This window comes from Suncus etruscus, chromosome 1 (genome assembly GCF_024139225.1).
Source record: "Suncus etruscus isolate mSunEtr1 chromosome 1, mSunEtr1.pri.cur, whole genome shotgun sequence".
NCBI classification, from domain to species: Eukaryota; Metazoa; Chordata; class Mammalia; order Eulipotyphla; family Soricidae; genus Suncus; species Suncus etruscus.
In genome coordinates, this window is record NC_064848.1 from 114,346,165 (window position 1) to 114,368,780 (window position 22,616).

Here is a 22,616-nt window from a genome sequence, read left to right on the forward strand (position 1 = left end):
GTTCAATCCTGATGCAACAAAACTGAAGTTCAACAATGCAGGGCTCAGCGTGGGCCTGGCAGGAACATTCTCCAAGTGCTTGAAGGTAAAAATCATGGAGGGAGGTGCCTCCTCTGTCCTGACCTGCAGAGAAAACCAGCCCCTTCCTCTTTGTGCCTCTAACCCATAAAAATTTTGTGTTTGTTTAGTTGGGCAGAACCAAAAGGCTCATAGACACAATCAGCAAAGGGGGCCTAGGGATGGCTCAGCGTGGCATGGCCACTTCCTATTTTCCTTCCTCTGAGCCCTGTCCTTGCCCTAATCTTAATGCTAGAATTGCTGGTCTCGCCAGTGTGCTCTCCACACCAAGTTTGAATTATTTGGGAGAGGTTTTGGAATGGATAAAGAGAGTTATGATAAGACTGACAAAAAAAAAAATCAATTATGGAAGTGAAGAGAAAATGAAAGTTTTATTTTGAGACCAGGGGTGTGTTGGGTCACATCTGGTGATGCCCAATGCACTCCTGGCATTATACTCAGGAATTACTCTTGGGAGATCTGGGGGGGAAGGCACATATGAAATGCCAGAGATTAAACCTGGGTCAGCTGTGTGCAAGGCAGTACCCTGCCCGCTGTACTCTCTTTCTAGTCCCTATAGAGTCTTTTTTTTTTGGGGGGGGGTCACACCCGGCGGTGCTCCGGGGTTACTCCTGGCTGTCTGCTCAGAAATAGCTCCTGGCAGGCACGGGGGACCATATGGGACACCGGGATTCGAACCAACCACCTTTGGTCCTGGATTGGCTGCTTGCAAGGCAAACACCGCTGTGCTATCTCTCCGGGCCCTAAATTAGAGTCTTAATGCACAATAACACAGCTGCCAATATCTTAAGAGTCATTTTGAAATATTTGCTTGGGCCAAAGCAAATTCAAATATGTTTGGGAGGGGTATAGTTGTTTTGATTAAAAAAAATTATGGGGCCAGAGAGATAGTACAATGGTAGGGCATTTCCTTGCATGCAATCAACCCAGGACAGACCCCGGTTTGATACTCTGCATCCCATATGGTTCTCTGAGCCTGTCAGGAGCTATTTCTGAGTGCAGAGCCAGGAGTAACTCCTGAGTGCCCCTTGGTGTGACCCAAAAATCAAAAACAAACAAACAAACAAACAAACAAAACAAAACCAAAACAATTTAGTGTGCTATTTAGAGGTAAAAGGTTCCAGAAAAGTTCCCTAATTATAAAAATGGAGAGTCTCTTTCCAACTTTAATGACTATAAATCAGATTTGTGTGTGTGTGTGTTGTCACAGAGAATGCAACACTTTCTCCTCTGGGCTGGCTTCAGCTCAGCCACCCTGTAGTGATTTAGACAGCGTGTGATGCTGATTAGGGTTTTGAGGCATTTAGCATTATTTTTTGCACCTTCTTCATTTACTTTTCTAGCTGAATGATTTATGAATAGAATAGAAATGAATAGGAAATAAAGGTATTAAAATTCATGCTTGGTAACTGTGCTCTGAAACATGGGAAGATAAAGTCTGGTGCTCTGGAATAGCCCCAACCAGATCAGAAAGCAAGGAACAATCCATTAGACACGCATTTATTTCTTAATGGGAAACATTACAAAAGAGAGAAATATTAAAGGTTGTAAAATAAATCCCAGAAATCAGAGTAAACTAACTAAGAGACACAGAAGCTTTTAAACCACCTTATGAGAGCAGCCACAGGGGCTTTGTAGAAAAGTTCTACAGGTGGAATCGTAGAGCTAGTAGAGTAGTGGAGTGAGCAGCTGGGGTCAGAGTACAGAGACAAGGTGCTTGCATTGCACAAAACCCAAGGAGCAAAAAGCAGAGTGTCAGAGCCAATGTGCTACCAAGAAAATAAGATTGATCAAACGGCCAGCAAAACATTCTTGGTCCTCTTCTGCTTCCTTATTTGCAAGAAGGCTACTACCAGTTTCCAGATCAATTCTCAAGCCTACGACTATTTTTATTAAGGAAAATTTGGGCCACATCTGGCAGAGCTCAGGGGTTACTCCTGGCTCTGTACTTGGGAATCATTTCTGGTGAGACTCCAGAGACCATATGTAGAACCGCGGATTGAATCAGATCAGCTGCATGCTAAGGAAGTGCCTCTACCTACTGTACTATTTCTCTGGCTCATTAAACCTCTGATGTGTGTGTGTGTGTGTGTGTGTGTGTGTGTGTGTGTGTGCATGTGGGAGGGACTAAGCTTGAGGTTCACATGTAAGGCAAGTTCTTTGCTACTGAGCCACAGTTTCATTGTTGTTGTTGTTGTTTGGTTTGCGGGGCCACACCTGGCCATGCTCAGGGCTTAGTTCTGACTCTGTGCTCAGGTATTAACACTCCTGGTGGTGCTCAAAGGCCTATCTGCAGTGCCAGGACTTGAACCAGAGTCAATTGTATGCAGCAAGCGTCTTATTTCCTGTTCTATCTCTATGGCCCAGGATAACTAGTTTTGAAAGATTCCTACTTCTCAGAATTCTGGATCCAAATAAACAGATCAGAGAGGGTCCTTTAGGTGGCTGGAGAGATAGCACAGTGGTAGGGCTTTTGCCCTGCACACAGTCCAGGATGGATGGTGGTTCAAATCCCAGCATCCCATATCGTCCCCGTGCCTGCCAGGAGCGACTTCTGAGCGCAGAGCCAAGAGTAACCCTTGTGTGCCTCCAGGTGTGACCCAACCCCTCCCCCCCTCAATCAGAGAGGGTCCTTTCAAAATGCACTTCAGAGTCACCCAGCCAGTTCAGTGGTGGGTGGCAGCTGGTCAGAGGTACATTATCACTGGACCAATGATGCTCATGGACCTGGTGCTTGAAGACCGCAACTGACACTGAATGACTGTAGCCAATTCAACTGTGCAAATATTTACTGGTAAGTGCTTACTATGCACCAAGCTTCAAATTTGCCTCCTCTGGTTTTCTTTGCTGCACAACAGTGAAAACCTACAGTTGAAGCCTGAGGGGGAAATGGCAAGAAATTTCCCTATTTACCTAAGTGCTTTATGGTGCTCTTATGCTTTGTGGGCCTTGCAGTGCTCTTGGCAAGCTCAAAATGCTGCAAAGACTGTCTCCTGCATACTACGCAGGAATCATTTTCTTTTTTCCCCTCTTTTAGGTTCCTTTACATTTTTCCTCCCTCCACCTCTCTCTGTCTGTTTCTATTTCTGAGATTTTAAGGCCACACTCTGGTGGTTCTCAAGGTTTACTCCTGGCCCTGTGCTCAGGCATGACTCCTGAAAATGCCTGGTGCACTCTATATGTGGTTCTGGAGACTGAACCAAGGCTCCTGCTTACAAAGCAAGTAAGCCTTGTAACCCCATTTCTATCTTTCTTTTTTTTTTTTGGTTTCTGGGTCACACCCGGCAGTGCTCAGGGGCTACTCCTGGCTTTACAGGCTCAGGGGACCAGATGGGATGCCGGGATTCGAACCACCGTCCTTCTGCATGCAAGGCAAACGCCCTACTGCTGTGCTATCTCTCTGGCCCCTCATTTCTATCTTTTCTTTTTTCTTTTTTCTTTTTTTTTTGGCCACACCCGTTTGATGCTCAGGGGTTACTCCTGGCTAAGCGCTCAGAAATTGCCCCTGGCTTGGGGGAACCATATGGGACGCCGGGGGATCAAACCTCGGTCCTTCCTTGGCTAGCGCTTGCAAGGCAGACACCTTACCTCTAGCGTCACCTCACCAGCCTCATCATTTCTATCTTTTCTAGCCCAGGACTTTTCCCCTTAACTTTTTTGCCCCATCCAGTAGTACTCAGGGGATTACTCCTAGAGGGGCTTAGGAGACCATATCAGGTGCTGGGGTTGAATTCAGGTTGGTTCCATGCAAGACAAATGCCCTCTCCACTGTACTATTTTTGGTGGGGTCACAGGTGGTGCTCAGGGACTACACCTGGGTCTATACTCAGAAATCACTCCTGGCAGGCTCAGAGGACCATATGGAACGCAGAGGATTGAACCAAGTGCAAGGCAAATGCCCTACTCATTGTGCTATTGTTCTGGGCTCTTGTGCATTTTTTTTTGTGTGTGTGTATGTGATTTTTGGGTCACACCCGGCAGTACTCAGGGGTTATTCCTGGCTCCAGGCTCAGAAATTGCTCCTGGCAGGCACGGGGGACCATATGGGATGCCGGGATTTGAACCGATGACCTCCTGCATGAAAGGCAAACGCCTTACCTCCATGCTATCTCTCTGGCCCCTCTTGTGCATTTTTTGATCACTAATCTCAATGTGCTTTCAACACTGCAAACCTGCTGTGTTAGCACCTAAAGTTTTCTTCACTCTTCCTCAACTTTTTTTTTTTTTGGGTCATACCCGGCAGTGCGCTCAGGTGTTACTCCTGGCTCCACGCTCAGAAATTGCTGCTGGCAAGGCAAACACCTTACCTCCATGCTATCTCTCCGGCCCCTCATCCTAAACTTTTAAGTGCTCACACTCAGTCAGTTTGCCTCATGGTTACCAAAACAGTAAAAGTCAGCACATGGGAATTTTCTCCTCTTCTGACCCTTGAATCTACAAGAAGTCAACTATTTCTCCATAACTCTGGAGGAAGTGTCCCCTTTTACCTAGTCTGACACCTCCACAAGTACTCAAGCTTGCCTTCTCAAGAACTTCCTTCATGTTTATTTGTTATTTGTTTGAATCATCTCCTTTTTCTACCTCTTTAACCTTGTTGGCCCATTGGAGCCCAGGCCCACAAATGTAAGAATCACAATCTAGTCTGTTCTTCTTAAAAATAAAACACAGAAGAAACAAAAAGAAAAAAATCCCAAATACTTTCTTACACAACTGAGTTTCCTTTACGTAATCCCAGGTTGACTTGTATCACTGCATTATAGTGACTTTGCTAAAGCCACCACAGAAACTTTCCTAAAGATAAGTGACCTGGTTCTGGGGTAGAGCATATGTTTTGCATTCTGGGTTCTATAACTGGGTTCTATAACTTCAAACCAACTAACAAAATGGTTAGTCTAAATCCTCATCCTTAGAATCTGTGTGGAGATAATCAGGGAAAGCTTTCAATAAAGGATTATATGATTAGATCCCTCAAGATTTACTATGGGGCTCTGTCTCAGAGCTTTCTATGACGAGGTACCTTGGAGATTGCATGGGAAAAGGGAGAAAGAAGGCCAAGTGAAGATGGGAGCACAATAGAGCTTGTCAAGATCTACCCGATATCACCAGTCACTGAAGAAATAGGAAGATTTTTTCCCAGCAGGGGTCCTCAAACTTTTTAAACAGGGGACCATTTCACTGTCCCTCAGACCATTGGATGGTCTGACTATAGAAAAACAAAATTTATGAACGAATTCTTATGCACACTGCATATATCTTATTTTGCAATGAAGAAACAAAACAGATACAAATACAGTATGTGGCCTGCGGGCCATAGTTTGAGGACCACTGCGAGTCTCTGCACGCTTGACTTTGAACTTCTGGTCTTCAGAACTCTTAGAGAAGATGTGGCCATTGTTTTAAGCACTTATATTTTGATAATTGTTCTGGCAGCCAGAGAAATGGACCAATGGCCTCCTGTTGCAAAGCACACTATCCTGCCTGTCTTACTTTCAGTGGTTGCTTTGGACTTGGTTGCTTGGCCCTTCAGCCCTGGCTTCCAGGAAACCTTTTGCTATTGTGATCACTCTTCTCTTTGTGAATGCTTTATGTCAGGTGCCTGGCCAGATCTCTGCTTCTCTGAGGTCTAAATATCTGCTCTTCTCAAATTAACACTTTGAACCCCATGGATATAAATATCGCCTGTACATTGCAATCCTTAATCAATGCTCCCAACTCAGGCCAATTGATAAGTTCAATTTTGGACATGGAGGGGCGGAAATGATGGCGCAGTGATAGGGCATTTGCCTTGCATGCAGCTGACCCAGGACAGACTTGGGTTCTATCTCATACATCCCCAATGGTCCCCCAAGTTAGGAACGATTTCTGAGTGCATATCCAGGAGTAACCCCTAAGTGTCACCAGGTGTGGCCCAAAATTAAAACAAACAAAAAAACTGGACATGGATATTCTCTTTTTATCTCATGTTCTCTTGACATAGCAGCTTAGCTATTTTTCTGTAAACAGTGCAGCCAGCATATGAAAATTTCTGGTGAACTTCTGATTTTCACAAAACACTTTGTTTTGTTTTGTTTTGTTTTGTTTTGTGCCACATCTAGTGGTGTTCAGGGGTTACTCCTGGCTATGCACTCAGACACTCAGAAATCACTCCTGGCAGGCTCGGATGACCATATGGGATGCTGGGATCAAACTTAGGTCCATCCCGGGTCAGCTGTGTGCAAGACAAATGCTGTGCTTATCACTTCAGCCCCACACAAAATACTCTTATCTGTCTCATAAAAGCCTTCTTTTTGTCTGTTTTTTCAGAAGAAGACATAGCATCTTCTCTCAACACAACTTCTCTAGCTGAAATCTGAGGCAGGATGCTTTCCTTTATTCCCACATTCAGTTCCCAGGCAAGTCTTATATTCATGAGTCAAATATGCCTTGGGCCTGTTCATTGCTTTTTATATCCAGTGCCCTGACTAAGAGGTCTCAACTGGCCTCTTGCAATAGTTTCCAACTCTTCTGCACAAGCAGTCCAAGTGATTCTGTTCTTTTATGGTACATGCAGTGTCCCTCCTTAAGGTCCTTTTGTAGGATTCCCAGTGAATTAAACATAAGAACCATACTCTGAGCCCTCTTATAACCCTGCCCTAGCTTCTGTCCCTCTCTGATCTGTCCATAATGGATTTTCTGTAAGTGTCAAGAATTTTCTAAGTTTTCCTTACCTTCGACGATCTGTGCCTCATATTCTCTCCTTTAGTGTTCTCAAGTCACTTAGCTGCATCTTCTTACCCTACCATTTTCATTTCTTGGCAGGGAGGGGCAAAAATTCTGAGGAGGGGAGCGTCAGAGGGCTATAGTCAACTGTACAGTGCCAGGGTTGAAACCTGGGACTCTGTGCATGCCAGACAATGACTCTAGCCCTTTTTTTTGGAGGGGGGAGTCACACCTGGAAGCACTCAGGGGTTACTCCTGGCTCTACACTTAGAAATCGCTTCTGGCAGGCTCAGAGGATCATATGGGATGCCGGGATTTGAAACACCATCCTTCTGCATGCAAGGCAACTGCCCTATCTCCAAGCTATCGAGTCCTTTTCTTTGAGCTCTCCCCGCCCACCCTCAGTCCTGCCCCATTATATTTCAAATTTCCTTTTAGAGCTCCCTTCTTTCCACCACATATACTGTTTGCCACAATCTGTAATTACATATTTGATTCTGTGCTTATTTTCCATCTTCCCCACTGAGCTACTTCTGGAAGTGATTGTTTTTCATCACTGAGCAAGAAGCACCTAGCTCAGGGACAGCCATAGACTGGAGGCTCCATAAGTATTTGTTGAATAAACTTACTTTTTTCCCATGCTTCAAATGTGTTTTTGCTCCCCCAAGAAAATATCTCTAAATTTTTTTGTTTTTGTTTTTTGGTCACATCCGGCAGCGCTCAGGGATCCCTCCTGGTTCTATGCTCAGAAATGGCCCCTGGCTGGAATGGGGGACCATATGGAATGCCGGGATTCGAACCACCGTCCTTGTTTTGCCTTTTTATTTGTGTGTGTGTGTGTGTGTGTGTGTGTGTGTGTGTGTGTGTGTGTGTGTGTGTGTGTGGTTTTTGGGTCACACCCGGCAGTGCTCAGGGGAAACTCCTGGCTCCATGCTCAGAAATTGCTCCTGGCAGGCATGGGGAGACCATATGGGAAGCCAGATTCGAACTGATGATCTTCTGCATGAAAGGCAAACGCCTTACCTCCATGCTATCTCTCCAGCCCCTCTACTCTAAATTTATTTATTTATTTATTTATTGGTTTTTGGGTCACACCTGGTGGCACTCTGGGGTTACTCCTGGCTCTGCACTCAGAAGTCACTCATGGCAGGCTCGGGGGACCATATGGGATGCCAGGATTTGAACCAGGGTTTGTCCTGTATTGGCCGCATGCAAGGCAAACGCCTTACCACTGTGCTATCGCTCTGGTCCCTCTACTCTAAATTTTATGAAAACAAGAAGACTTCGTTATACAAACATATAAATTATTTTATTTACAAAGCCATAAAAAGAGAAAGAGAGAAAGAGAGAGAAGAGAGAGAAAAAGAGAAAGAAAGAAAAAAAAAACAACAACAAAAAATACAATCTCTCGCTGGAGAATGTCTCCAGGCCTGGTGATGAACCACGGCAGTATCAACAGATACATTTTTGTTCTTTCCTTTTTAAAACTGTAAGCCATAGAATTTACTATTTACACCTACTTTAGACATTTATTCTGCTTACAATATCACAGGCATGGAATGAAATCCGAGTGCTAATAATACATAAAGGTGCGGGACAAAGGAGGAAAATACTTAGTGTTACAAAATATGGATCATTAAAAAAAAAATAAACCACTCCGCAAGTGTGGCATTTATTTAGAATGTTTGGACATGCTTTCTTCAAAATTCTGGAAAAGGTTCTAAAATCTGTAGTAGGAAAGGACAAATGAGCAGGTGCAAATTCTTGTCTGTGCAACAACAGTTATTTAATATACCCATGATGACCAGCTACGGAAAACCCACAGAGTTTTGTTAAAGTGCCATGGGCCAACAGCATAACAAAATATAGAAAATTTCTTTTTTTCCTTTTTTAAAACAAGAGTTCACTGAGAATCAGCAATAATAGAATATGCTGTATAAACTATTTTCTACAAAGGTTGATCAGCATTATTTACAATTGGTACATTGATACAAAAGAAGGCATACAAGTTTTCCAAGTTGCTTTTTTTTCTTTTATGGCTGACAGGTCTATGCATTGTGTTACGCTTAACAACCAGAGCTTTAGAGCCTCTATGGCTGGCGACCAGTCACGAGATCTTCAGGCAAAGAGGGGTGTGTGTAGTCAAGGGGCAGGAGAGGGCTGAGTGGGGCAGGCGGAACACAAGTACCCAAAGATAATAGTCTAATAATGCTTTATAGGTTGCTCCAGTTGCACTCCATTAGACAAACCCAAAGAAGACCTTTTATTTGCATTCCATTTTTCAAGCTGTGAATTTTTAATACATCGTTAGAAAGTAGACCTGTGGTTGCCTGTGAAGAAAGGAACACTGTGGGTTTTCCCATTTTGCCCAGTTTCCAGAAGCGTCTTCACCTTGGTCAGAGCCAGTCTTTCACAAAGTAAGCAGCATTCGGTGGGGACCCTCTTTATCCCAGCTTGCAATTCAAGATGTTGAGAGCTAAACATTTAAACCTATTGAATTGCTCCTTTTAGTCCCTGTCGAGACATTATTTCTCAGAAGCAGCCACTTAATCTCTCAACCTTTGTTTTCCCTCTTTGAGTATAAGAGTTCATAAATCAGAGGGTTATTCTGTTGCTGAGATTTTTTTTGTTTTCACTCCTGCAAGTTTTACAACTCAAAATAAATTATTAAAAAAACCAACAAAACAGACTTCTAAAACCGAACAAGACAAAAATTGTGCAAAAATAACAAAGATATGTACATACTTTTCAGCCAGAAGAAATGTACAATAAAAACATAATTCAAAGAACATTTAAAAAATATAAACATTGCTTCAACTTTCCTAAGTTTCATATTGTTTCTGAAACTATTCTGGTCAGTTAGCTCTGTAATATAGTAAAACATAAATTATTACAAAATTAACACTATAAAAATTTACTTTAAGAATATCTTCTAAACTTTTTTCAAAGGGTCTAACCTTGTTTATAATTTCTTAAACATTTATTAAGTCTTAAAATCTGCTTAACCTTTTTTTTTTTAAAGAAAAGTAACAATTTTCCCTTCAATTTGCAGTCTCTTGCTTCCCAAGATGTAAATAAACCAGCATATAAGTGCACTTTTAACACTGTAGAAATAAAAATGAAATTATCTTAACTAATGTCCTGGTACCTAATATCAATTCCTGATTTTTAAAAAAATCTTCATTTTATATTAAAAATTTTAGTAATCTTATAAGAAACACTGTCAGTGCAATTTCATTGATGCAAATCACTCCAATTGCCTCCCGTCTTTGCAAAATCCAATCGTGAGGGGAAACATAACAGTAGTCTGATCTTTGGGTTGGGGGGATAGATGGGAGGACATGGGCAAAACTCTGGGGAAGAGATGAGATTTTCTGCCTCGCTGTAACATTGGCATTCACCTCTAATAAAGTGGTGAAGCAAAATCTTTGAATTTCTGGCATTCTGTCATATGCAGAATGACATGACGAACAGCACAGAACCTCTGCTTGTTATTGTGAGTTCCTTTCCCAAATAGGATTCCCTATAAGAGCTTATGGTACTACTGTTTCTTTCAAAACTCCAGTGTGAGCAGTTGGATAGCTGAAGGATGTCAGTTTTTCTAAAGAAAAAGTAAGTTGGTGGCTTACTACTTCCTGGAGTGGTGATAACTGGGGGTGCAATTCCCCTGATCTACAGATGTGCAGTGCTAGTATTTCTTATACCCAAGGATTCGATACTTTCTCCTTCCTCGTTTCTCTTTCTTCTAACCTAGCTAGCTAGCACTTGTGGGCAAGTGGAGAATTTCTTTAGTGAGGACTCTGGGATGGCTTGCTGCCCAGGCTCTTGCACCTTTTCTCTGAGATGCTTCCTTCTGTGGCTCACTCAGCTTTGGTCCCTTGCATACTGTGCCTTAGAAGAGACTATACAGCATGGAATCCTAATGAGTAGATGGCTACTGTCCCTCAGGTTCAGCCTTCTTTGGAGGAACATTTTGTCCTACTCTGCCTCCCCCTTCTCTACTTCCTCCATCTCCTAAGCTTGTTCCAGCCCCTGTCCCTGACTGTTCTATCCCTTCTGCGCTAAGACCAGACAGAAGTACAGGGGACACTACATCAGTAAATACCATTGTCAAGTCTGCAGGGAGTAGTTGGCTCAGTCTCAGTGGTGGCACCAAGAAACAGGATGGGCATTCAGAAACAGTCCTGCTCTCTCCTCTTGCCTCCTATCACAAACCGGATCCTCAGCAGCAAAGTCCACTCCCCTTTTTGTGCTGTCCAGAGGGAAGCAGACAGCAGACAGCTCCTCTGATGGTCAGTGGATGAGTGTGGAGTGGCAGATAGGAGGGACTGGCGATTGGGGGAGGGGAGAGGAAGCTGCACTCCTAGGGCTGAAGTTTCAGATGCAGACCAGGAATAAAATGATGGTGCTACAGTAGCATCAGACAGAAGCTAGAGGAGTGACCCCCAAGCTTGGAAGGATGCAGACATACGGCAAATGAAGGCAACAGAAACACTGGTATCTCTTTCTATAAATCTCCATCTCATGTTCTTTTGCCTTTTTCTTCTTCAAAACTAAAAATTGGTCAAATTGAAAAAAGGGGAAAAGACCAGAGCCATAGACAGGGCACCAGAAAGACTCTCCCCACATTGACCACTCCCTCCCTGTTCCTCTGCCAGCCATGGGTGTCAGGATTCAGTTTGGAAGTGGCCCTGTAGTCTGATTATGGTAGAGTCCTTATCCTGCCCGTTCTGTTTGTGGTCTTCTAGGAAAGAAGAGAAAAACAAAAGCTTATTTCAAATCCATCCATTGGGAATTATGCACAGGGATTCAGGAAACTTTTCTCTCTACAAATATACCTCATTTTATCATGCTTAATTATTTTTTTATTTTTTTATTTTTGGGTCATACCCGGCAGGGCTCAGGGCTTACTCCTGGCTCTATGCTCAGAAATCGCTCCTGGCAGGCTCGGGGGATCATATGGGATGCCAGGATTCAAACCACTGTCCTGCATGCAAGGCAAATGCCCTACCTCCCTACTATCTCTCCAGCCCCAGCATACTTAATTTTATTGTACATTTTACAAAGGTTGGTGGAAAGCTCAATTTGCATTGAACAAATCTTCTAAGTCACTTTTTTTTGTTTGTTTATTTTTGCGCTCAGAAGTTGCTCCTGGCTTGGGGGACCATATGGGATGCTGGGGGATCGAACCACGGTTCATCCTAGGCTAGCGCTGGCAAGGCAGACACCTTACCTCTAGTGCCACTGCGCCGGTCCCTTTCTTTCTAAGTCACTTTTGCAATAGCTTAATTGATGGTCAGCAGGTTTTTTTTGTTTGTTTTTTTTTTGGTTTTTTTTTTTTGGTTTTTGGGCCACACCCAGTAACGCTCAGGGGTTACTCCTGGCTATGTGCTCAGAAGTTGCTCCTGGCTTGGGGGACCATATGGGACACCGGGGGATCGAACCGTGGTCCGTCCAAGGCTAGTGCAGGCAAGGCAGGCACCTTACCTTTAGCGCCACCGCCCGGCCCCGTTTGTTTGTTTTTGTTTTTGGGTCACACCTGGCAGTGCTCAGGAGTTACTCCTGGCTCTAGGCTCAGAAATCGTCCCTGGCAGGCACAGGGGACCATATGGGATACCGGGATGCGAACCACTGTCCTTCTGCATGAAAGGCAAACACCTTACCGCCATGCTATCTCTCTGGCCCCCGATTTTATTTTTTTAGCAATCAGGTATTTTAAATCTGTCTTTGACATAAACTTCTGCACTTAGACTATAGTCTAGTATAAACATGACTTATTTGCATGGGAAAACCAAAACATTGTGGATTAATTTGTGTGATAGCACAGAGAAGTGAAGTGACTTGCTTCAGGGCACACCATAAATAAACAGAAAGCAGAATGCTTTCAAAGCTTTCTCTTTTTCCTGTGTTTTGGCGTTTGAATCCCACCTGGCAGTACTCAGGGCTAATTCCTGGCTTTGTGCTCATGGATTACTCCTGGCAGTGCTCAGGGGATCTATCCTGCAGAGGATCTTAGATGGTTTTGCTGCCTCCATAACTTACCGGTCTGCTGTGTCCAGGACTGGATAGACTGGAAGGACTGGATTGTGACAAAGCTAGGCTGCTATTTTTCCCAACCTGAAAGACATCAGGGACGTCCTGTTCAGACACAAGCATGTGTAGGAAAGACCCAGTGAAACTGTGAGTTGCTTGGGAAAAGGTGAAGGGCAGCCTGGTCTTGCACTCCTCACAGCCATTGGCAACTCAGGCGCCTTCAACGGTCAAGAGAATGGGAGTGTTTGCTGGGCTGGGATGATGCCCTTCTCATGCAGGAGGGAAGTGGAATGGAAGAGAAAGCTTTGGCTCGCTTCCCATGGGCCAGACTGCAGGTCTCAGAGGTGAGCTGTCTGGCCATGGGCTAGATCCCTCCTTGAAATGCCTCATCAGCAGAGCCCCAGATCCCCCACTAACACACCTCTTTTCTCACTAACACTCATATCCTCATTTGTTTCCACCCAGACTTTTCTGTACCAATTGAAAATAAAAGCTGAAATCTTTTCCTGGTTAGCAACCCTGCTCGGACACGCAACATAAACTTGCTGCTCCTCTGAGAGCCTGAACCAAATGCTATGTCCTCCCTGTGTGGGGTGAATGCCTGGAGTAGCCTTCTGTACTCTGTGGAAAAAGGGGTCCTTTCCCCAGAGACAGCTCCTGCCCCTTGCCTTGTCTCTTCCAACACAGCTGTGTGAGGACATCTGTCTTATCCTTATTCATCCAGTCTTCATTGGGTAGGTATTTGTTCCACTAAATACCTCTGTGGCAAATGTTGATCTTCTACCTCCCAAACAAATACAAATTGATTGGGGGGGGGGGGGAGAAAGGTTCAAATTACACCCTGTTGTGGACTACTCCTGGCTCTGCACTCCAGGATCATTCCTAGTAGTGCTTAGGAGAACCATATGAGATGAAGGAAATTGAACTAGAATTAGGTGCATGCAAACAAGGTGTACCTGCTATACTACCTCTCTGCTCCAAACTTTGCAAGTGTTCCCAAAACCCATATTTGCCTTGAATTTCTCAAACTTAGATTATGCCTTTCCGATCCAAATCTAAGACAAAGAACAGATTGCAGAGATTTTCCTTAATATATGGAAATCTCAGAGGGTGACCTTCATCAAGACCTTTACTTAATGGCTTGGTCAGAAGCCACCCATTACCTGTCTTAGGGAACAATTGCTCTCCAGACTGTCTGCAACCCTTAAGTTCATCTATATTTTTTGTTTTATTTTGAGACCACACCCGGTGATACTCAGGGGTTACTCCTGGCTCTGAGCTCAGGAATCACTCCTGGAGTGGTGCAGGAGACCACAAGGGATGCCAGAAATGGAACTTGGGTTCCATCCATGCAAGGCAAATGCCCTACCTGCTGTGCTATCACTCCAGCTCCTCATCTGTATTTTTTATTCCTTGCTGATAAAACATCTCTGATGAAGGCTTGTTTGCTCCTCTTGCCACTGGTTCTAAATCATTGGGTTTACTTTATGTGTGTGGTTGGGGGTGGAGAGTACACTCAGCAGTGCAGATGGAGAGGGAGCTGCTACTACTGCAAGCATCTTAACTCCTGTAGTCTCTCAGGCTCCAGAAGTTGCATTTCAGCAAGATCCTCAGGCGATTCAAGGGCACATTCAAATTGAAGATACCTGGCTCAGTCCCACCTCCTAAGACCAGGGGATGGAATGGACCAGCAGTTTAGTGTTAAGGTAGGGCTTTGGGACGAGGTTCCCTTCCCTGAACCCCTGGAACAGAAAGGATTGGATGGTGACATATTTGGGTCGTAGGTGTCACATCTATGTCTGGAAACCCTCAGCCTTGGGGTGAGGACCTGTGACTGCACCCCTCATCTTGGCTTTGGTGTGAAGGTTGTTTGACCCTTAAGGAGCAAACTTGCCATTTCTCCATTTCTCATGTTTTTCCATGTGATTTGTGAACGTTACTCAATATTCTCTTTTGAGGGGTTAACAAGTCTCATATAAAGATGACACAAAACAGGAAAATGTCTTTTTTGTTGATTTGGGACCACACCCTGGCTCTACACTCAGGAATCACTCCTGGCAAAAATACGGGGACCATATGAGATACTGGGGATCGAACCTGGGTGAGCCGCATGCAAGGCAAGCTTCCTGCTGACTGTGCTATCTCTCTGGTCCCAAGATGGCATTTTAAACAACGGCCCTTGATTCGAAGCTGCAGAGGCTAGCACCTCTGGTGTACTCAGCTCAGAGACTCCTCCACAGACTACCTCTATACTCAGGCACTAGAGCCCAAAGGAACGGGGCAGGGGAGTGTTCATGGGTGATTTTTCCCAGTAAGAAAGTGTGAGAACAGGTCAGGAACACTCTCACCTGGGCCACTAGCCCAGCTTTTGTCACAGGCTCCTCCAGCCTCTTCAAGGGCAAGAAAGCCTTTAGGATGGTTTTATTTTATTTTTAACTTTTCATTTATTTTGCTTTTTTGGGCAACAGCCAGTGGTGCTTAGGGGTTATTCCCAGTTCTGCACTCAGGAATCAGTCCTGGAGGTTTTTGGGGAACCATATGGGATGTGGGGGATCAAACTTGGGTGGGAGGCATGCAAGGCAAGTACTATACCATCTCTTTGGCTCAGGAACAGCTTTACTTTAGAAAGGGGAGTCCTACCTAGGAGAGGTGGGGGTGAGGCTGTCTGATCCCCCCCCCAGGACTCCAAACCCAGATAATCAGTTAGCCTGCCTGGGCCTCTGGCTAAGGGGAAAGCCAATGCCATCCTTCCCAAGACAACACTCAGAGGTTTGAGGTAGAAGATAGGGTACGGGTGGAAGTGGAGCTCAGCCTGGCTCTATGGTTGTTTGCTCATCTGTAAAGTGGGGGCAACGGCTGGACCCATAGTCCTAGGAGCAGGGAATATGGGTGTGGTGCTCATGTAGCCTGTCTGGGCTGCTTGGGTAAGGGGGGTCTCCCAACTCCCCACACCCCCCAGTGCCAGCAGCCCCCTATAAGGATGGTCCCTTACCTGCCGAGCGGAGACGCTGTTAGCGGGGTCGGGCACGGCTGCGAGGAGGCTGGGTGGGTTCTTTTTGTGAACACTATTCATACCAGGCATTTTAGTGATTTTACAGGCTTTGCTACTAGAACTCGAGTTCTTACGCTTTTTTCCTTCTGATTTGTCAAAAGAGAGGGGCAGAGAAGCCACGGCATTGTGTGCGGCCAGGGAAAGGTCCCCTGCCAGGGAGGGTACTGAGAGGGGACAGGGGTCACTGCCGCCCACTGAGCCCATGTGTCTCATGAGGTCCATGGGGCCACCAGGCAGCGAGGTCCGTCCTGGGGGCTCCAGTTTGGCACTGAGTGGGCTCACCCCATTGTTGGCGCTGTGTGCGGACAAACTATTATAGGGGGGGCCCGCCTGATAGGAGTTCAACGCGGAACTGGCGTTCAAGACACAGTTCTTTTTGTGGGGCCCTGATAATGGAGACGAGAGGGGTGTCGGCAAGGATAATGAGGAGGAAGAGGAGGAGGAAGTCGAAGGCTGCGGCTTCCTCTTTTTGTTACTTGGAGACTCGTCGCTACGAGGGGACAGGTCTTTGACTTTTGAGGATTTGCTGGTTTTGATTTTGGATGGCTTGTGGGGGGAGGGGGAGGGGATGACGGCTGGTATTGGGGACACGGCAGATGGGGCCTTGAAAGTTGAGTCCATGATGCTGAGAGTGGCAGCCACATGAGGGAAAGCTGAGGTGTGGGGCATGAGGGCGCTCGGATCCGGCGATGCCACGAAAGCTGCGTTTGAGAGCATGGCTGATGTCATGATGTAAGAAGAGGTGAGCCTCGAGCTGATGGGAGCTGAAGGAAGATACACAGCACTGGGGTTGCTGAAAGGCTGAAAAACGGGTGCCGGAACGGGGGTGGTGATGTGGGCTGCTGGCGAGGGCATGGGGCTATCTGCCGCAGGAGGGATCTTCCTAAACGTGAGAGAAGAGTGAAAGAGAAATAGTGAGCAACAGGGCCGCTGGGACTCCAGGGGGCATTCGATGAAGGGGGAACATCGGGGCTACAGAGGAAAGCCCAGTTGAACCAGACTATGGAAATGAAGCCTTGAAGCATGGTGGGATCGAAATTATGGCCCTGCCCTGAGCTACCTCCCCCATCGCAGGCAACGTCCAACAATCTAGGTTCAATTACTTTTGACTAAAGTGGGTTCAGGTAACTTTCTCCATCTTGGCTATTGGCTAATGACTTACTTGAGCTCACGAATAGAAAGCATATGTTACTTAGGTTATGGATTTCCATAGCAGCATTTCATTCTTTTGATTTTTGTTTGGTGATTTTTGATTTTGTAGTGGTGATGAGTTTCTGTTTTGGGGGCCACACCTGACTGTGCTCAGGAATCACTCCTGCCTCTATGCTCAGACACATGGAGTGCTGGGAATCAAACCCAGGGTCAGCTACCTGCTGCACTATCTCTGGCCCCATCACACAGAGGAATTTTTATCTTTGATGTGGCTATCTCTGACCAGATGTCAAATGTCTTTGATGTGACTATATCTGATCATGTGTCAGAATTAGGCTGAAATTGAGGGAAGACTCTGGTGCCCACAGAAGGACATCAGAAATTTTTGGTTTGTTCTAAAGATTTGGGCACAAGGAGACCATTTAGATGGGGAGGCTGTGGAGTACCTGGGAACATCCCTCTTGTTTCCTGGAGTCTGGAGCCTAGGCTTGCACCAGGTGGCAGGTCCCTTTGGGGTTTCCATATGCAATCTCTCTTTTTTTTGACTCGGGCTGAAAACAGTGCCCACTTTCTGGTGTGGACAACAATACTGCTGGTCTGGTGACTTGGAAGAGCACAAGGGCCTTGAGGTCAACACTCATTCTTTTTTTGGTGGGGAGCCACACCTGGTGGTGCTCATGGGTTTACTCCTGGCTCTTACACTGAGAAATCACTCTTGGCATACTAGGGGGGACCATATGGGATGCCAGGGATTGAACCCCTGGATTGGCCACATGCAAGGCAAATGCTCTACCTGCTGTGCTATTGCTTCAGCCCTTCACCACTCATTCTTGACTTTGCAGAAAAGGACAATGACTTTCGGAGCCATGTAAATATGTTTATACTGGCTTCCTTATATCTCACCTCTACTTCTCCTGAAATTATGTTCAGTGAATCTGGGGTTCTCCAGTCATTTCTTGTTAACATTGCCTTTTATTTTGAGGGATGCTGTGCCAGGATGGAACCCAGGCCTCACACACACACACACACACACACACACACACACACACACACACACACACGCTGTAGGCTGAGATCATCCAAGGTCTGCAGCATTCCTTCTCTGAAGCAGCTGTTTATTTTGGGGGAGATTGGGCTGTGCTCAGGGCTTACTCATGGCTCTAATCGTGTGTGTGTGTGTGTGTGTGTGTGTGTGTGTGTGTGTGTGTGTGTAAACTTCTGGTGGTTAATCTAGTACTGATCATATACAGTGCTAGAGATGGTACTGGAGTTGGCCACACACACGACAAGAACCTTAACCCCTGCACTTCTCTCCAGGGAAAGCAATTCTTGAAAGTGGTAGGACCTGCAGCCCAGGAGTTTGAAGGCCACTCCTTGCCATGGCTGTGGCTTTGGGACAAGGGTGGGCCTGGATGTTCTTGGAAAAGACCCCAGTGAGAAGGCAATGTTTCCACCTGGGCTGCTGTCTCTGCCAGCTGAGTTTTCTGCTGTGATTAGGTAGAGTCTTTTGCTTCCATCCTCAAGGTGGAGTTCAGAAGCACAGTGTCCTTGAAAATATCCATCCAAGGAAAGGAACAAATATAAGAGAAAAATACCACCAATTCTCTTTGTGTAGGTGTGTGTGTGTGTGTGTGTGTGTGTGTGTGTGTGTGTTGAGGGCAGGGGACATGGCCATGATGGTGCTTGGAAATCTACTTTCTCTCAAGCTTGAACAACAGAACAGATCCTGTTGGCACTGAACAAGTACTCAATTTGTACCTGTTGCAATGAATGAATGAGTGAATGAATAGATGGATGAAAGTGGGTAGATGGGTGAACAGGTGGATTCTCAGCAGCCACAAAACCACACTGTCGGGGGACTCCACATGCTGGGCAAGGGCTCCCATACTCAGACTGGAAAGGTCTAGTCATGCCCTGGGAGCTGTCTGGCACTGTATCAGCCCTTCCTGGCAGCACTGGGGCCCCTCTCTTAGACTGTCTGTATCTGTCCCCGATGTCTGCCACGTGGCCAAGGGACCACACACTGCCCCCTCCATCTTGCTTTGATTTGGTTCTTCCCAACTAAGGCAGGAGCAGAAATACAATGTGGGCAGAGAGGTTCACCCAATACTTGTCATAAGCAGTGACGGAAAAGCACCAGATAGCTCATTTAGGGAAGAAACCCAATGCAGGAACTTCCCAAGGAGGTCTCGGAAAGAACCCAATGATAATTTCCCCAGAGACAGTCTAAGTCATATGCTGGCAAGCAAGGACGGAGTCCTCAGTCCTTCCAGGCTAACAAAGAGAGAGGGGTGCTATCTCTCAGCCCAACCTCTTTACCCTATCTTCATCCCTTCCACTAATCCTAGTGGATAAGCAAGGATAGGAAGGAAAGAAGGACCGGGGATAAGGAGGGCAAAGGATAAGAAGACAGCTCACTATTCCTGAGAGCCCCTCTACCTTTCTCTGCTACATTATTTGTTTCTTGAGATGCCTGATAGCAATGGACACCTACATGTTGGGCTGAGCCCCATTGCTAGCTTTGCACCCTGACCTCGGGATATCCCCCCACAAAAGCCCACAGATGGGAATCAATGACGGACAGTGCCCATCCTCCCCTGCCAGCCGGCACGGAGATGCAGATGCTGACCTGGCTGCAAGAGAATACTGTGTTGGCGGCTCCTGATGCAGAGTTAAATGCTTGTTAAAGAAAAAAGAGTCTTGGCCGTTCCTTTTCTTCCTAATGTCTTCCACGCCCCCATCAGCTGCCATCCCTCCAGGGTCGGGCCCGTCGGGGCCTGAGGTTTGGGCAGCGAGGTTGAGAGGGCAGCGGGGCGCTACGCTCTCCAGAGTTGACACCCAGGCAGCCCCAATGTTGCTCAGTGACAGCAGATTGGTTAGGCAAGTCCTGAAAAGGGGGGAGGGACCTGAGGCCCTGGGACTCGGGTTTCTGTGCCTGAGGAGGAAAGGAATATGGAGCTTGAGCTGACAGGACAGAGGTAGCAAAATACAGATCAATACATTCCTTCCACGTGTCCAGGATTGACACCTCCATGAGCGAGCCACTGGGGTAGGCTGCCATCTTGGGAGAACAAGAGCAGAGGAGTGAATCACTAAATGACTGAGAACTCCCCACTGGCAGCACTGTCCACATGCTGTCTGAAGGGACATCGGCAGCTATCAAGGGCACCTTTAGGATACATCGGGCAGTCACTTAAGTGGGAGAAAATTATCAGCTTCTTTCATGGCCCTGGCCTACACTGGAGCATCATAGTAAGTCCTCATGCAGAAACCTTGGTGCTTCCTGTCATATTCTCCTCTCCCCCCTCCCCCCCACTGCCGCCCCACCGTAGGTCCTCAAAGTTTTCTGTGGCTCTTTGAGAAAAGGGTCTAATGTGCCATTGCTGCCTGGGAGAAAGGAGAAACTGGGGAGAAGGGGCAAGGGGCCACCTGTGTCCCCATCTGTACCCCATTTGTTAGAAAGGTCTTTCTTGCCTTGCCTAGGCTTCATGAGACAGGGCAAGAATTTGATGTATCTGGAATTAGCTCTCAGGGAGCCATGATACTAAAGGACTGAAAGTCATCAGAGTTCCCTTTACAGGAATGAGGAGTGGAGGCCTCATGGGCTAGCTGACAATATCAAGTGGATGGAACGTATGGAAGTTTGGGGGAGCCTATGTGTGCTGCTGCTTCTCATGGGCATCTTTTATAAGTAAAGATGTTTGCTTCCATTGTGGAGATTGCTCTGTGAATTGTAAGGGGAAAGGAGCAGAAAGGGCCCCTGGAGAACAGCTTAGGTGAAGAGAAACGTGAGAAGAAGTGAGGACAGAGTTGTAGGCAGGTGGGAAGGGACAAAGACAGGCTGAACCAGCTTCATCACATCACTCAGCCCTCTTGGCTACAGTACATACTTTTCCACAGAACAAGAAGCAATTAAAACTGATCCATACCAGTGTTAGCACAGACTGTGTAGCTTTAACAGTACAAGCAGAGGTACATTCTTAATATCCTTAGATGCTCTTAGTTGTAGCAAAAAGGCCAAAGGCCCCTCTAACACTGTTTAATAAACAGGATCTCACCTAGTGTCCTTTTCATTTAGTTTAGAAGATCACTAACATAAAGCCATTCCAGAACAGTCATGGCAGATCTAACACATCATATGCATTTCTGAAAAACAGGAGGCAAACTATGTAGAGCTGTGCTTAAGAATTAATTACGAATTGTTACTGCAGAGTCATTTTGTTCTGTAAAAGTCAACATTCATTTAGAGAGCAGGGGTTCAAGTGCTTGGAGGGGGGCACCTCTGCTCTGATATTGCACGGAAACTGCTCACTTACTTCCACATCTGTGAATTCAAGTGTTTTTCTACCATGGAGTTTAGCGCAAGTCGAAAACGGTCCCATCTTCTATCAAAAACATAGTACCCGCGTCCCATGAGGCGACTTCCAAATGAGCAAAACTGTGAGGGAAAAAAACATTTAAATTTTGATTACAGGTTAATAAGCTAATATAAACCATATAGAGAAAAATAACATTTGCATAAATATACACAGGGGCACAATTTTACTCAGAGAAGCAACACAGCACTGAAGCCAAAAATATTTCTGTGCTGTTTTCAGTTTGAGCTCTGAATTTTCTGCTGATGTTCATGTTATGACTCAGCAACAGCAACAGTCAGTTCTCTGTGAAGGTGCCAAGGGCCACCATCTCCCTACCTGGGATTGAGCTAGCAATTAAGTTTAAAATAACAACAACAAAATAAAATGAACAGCAAAATAAAACCCACCAGAAAACAACACAACAACAACAAATCAAAGCCAGTGATGTGGCTGTGCAATACATGACAGGCGTTACATGCATAGGGTCTTGATAGCACATACTTAATACAAACAAAACCCAACACCAGCAGTCAGATTGGTTGTTCAACTCTACCTGCTTAGACACACACACACACACACACACACACACACACACACACACACACACACACACACACACACACAGCAACCAGAGAGATTTTTCAGTTCTGCCTGCTTAGCCTCTCATCTCTCTCCTGAAGAAAACAGCAGTTCCCTGCCTTTCCTTTCAGTGATGGCTACTGCCTGTTCTGATAGTCCAGGTCTTTTGTCAACTGGTCACTCTTTTCCTCTCCATTGTCCACAGTGTCACTTCACTTGCCTAACCTCCTTCCTTTCTCGGTCTTTGCTGCAGCTCCGTTTCTCATGAGCGCACATTGCACCTCCAAGTTTAGGTGCATGCTGAACCCTCTGTTCTGTCATGCTCATTCTCCCCTTCTGCAGTGCCCCAGTCAAGACTCATTTGCAGTGAATGGACTTTAGTCTGAATATCCCTGGCCTCTGAATTCCCATAGTACCCCTAATACATCCTTGGTTTCTTCTCACCTTGAAGTCACGACCTGGCTGCATGCTGCTGAATGTAATGCCTATGTGCTGGAGTCTGTTAGCATTGTCTAAAGGCTGCACTTCCATATTCTTCTTCCTTCTCAATGGGAGGGCAGTTGAGATTCAGACTAAATAATGGACTGAGACAGATAAGTTCCCACAAGTATTGAAAGCAAACAATGCCATTTCAAACACACAATTGAAATATGAGTAGTGAGATG

The 22,616-nt window shown here is 45.8% G+C and overlaps 1 protein-coding gene across 2 annotated transcripts in view; it reads right to left on the minus strand.

The window, feature by feature from the left end:
- Positions 1–9,838: 9,838 nt before the first annotated feature.
- The window catches only part of ATXN7L1 (ataxin 7 like 1), a 280,604-nt gene continuing 267,826 nt past the window's right edge, over positions 9,839–22,616 (minus strand). For both annotated transcript variants that reach the window (XM_049783154.1, XM_049783161.1), the window contains 4 exons: positions 21,331–21,452; positions 15,803–16,745; positions 12,820–12,894; positions 9,839–11,521 (listed from right to left, as the gene is read on the minus strand). In XM_049783154.1, the coding sequence (XP_049639111.1) occupies positions 11,480–11,521; positions 12,820–12,894; positions 15,803–16,745; positions 21,331–21,452 (1,182 nt within the window). In that variant the 3' untranslated portion in view covers positions 9,839–11,479. The remainder of the gene's footprint in view (positions 11,522–12,819; positions 12,895–15,802; positions 16,746–21,330; positions 21,453–22,616) is intronic.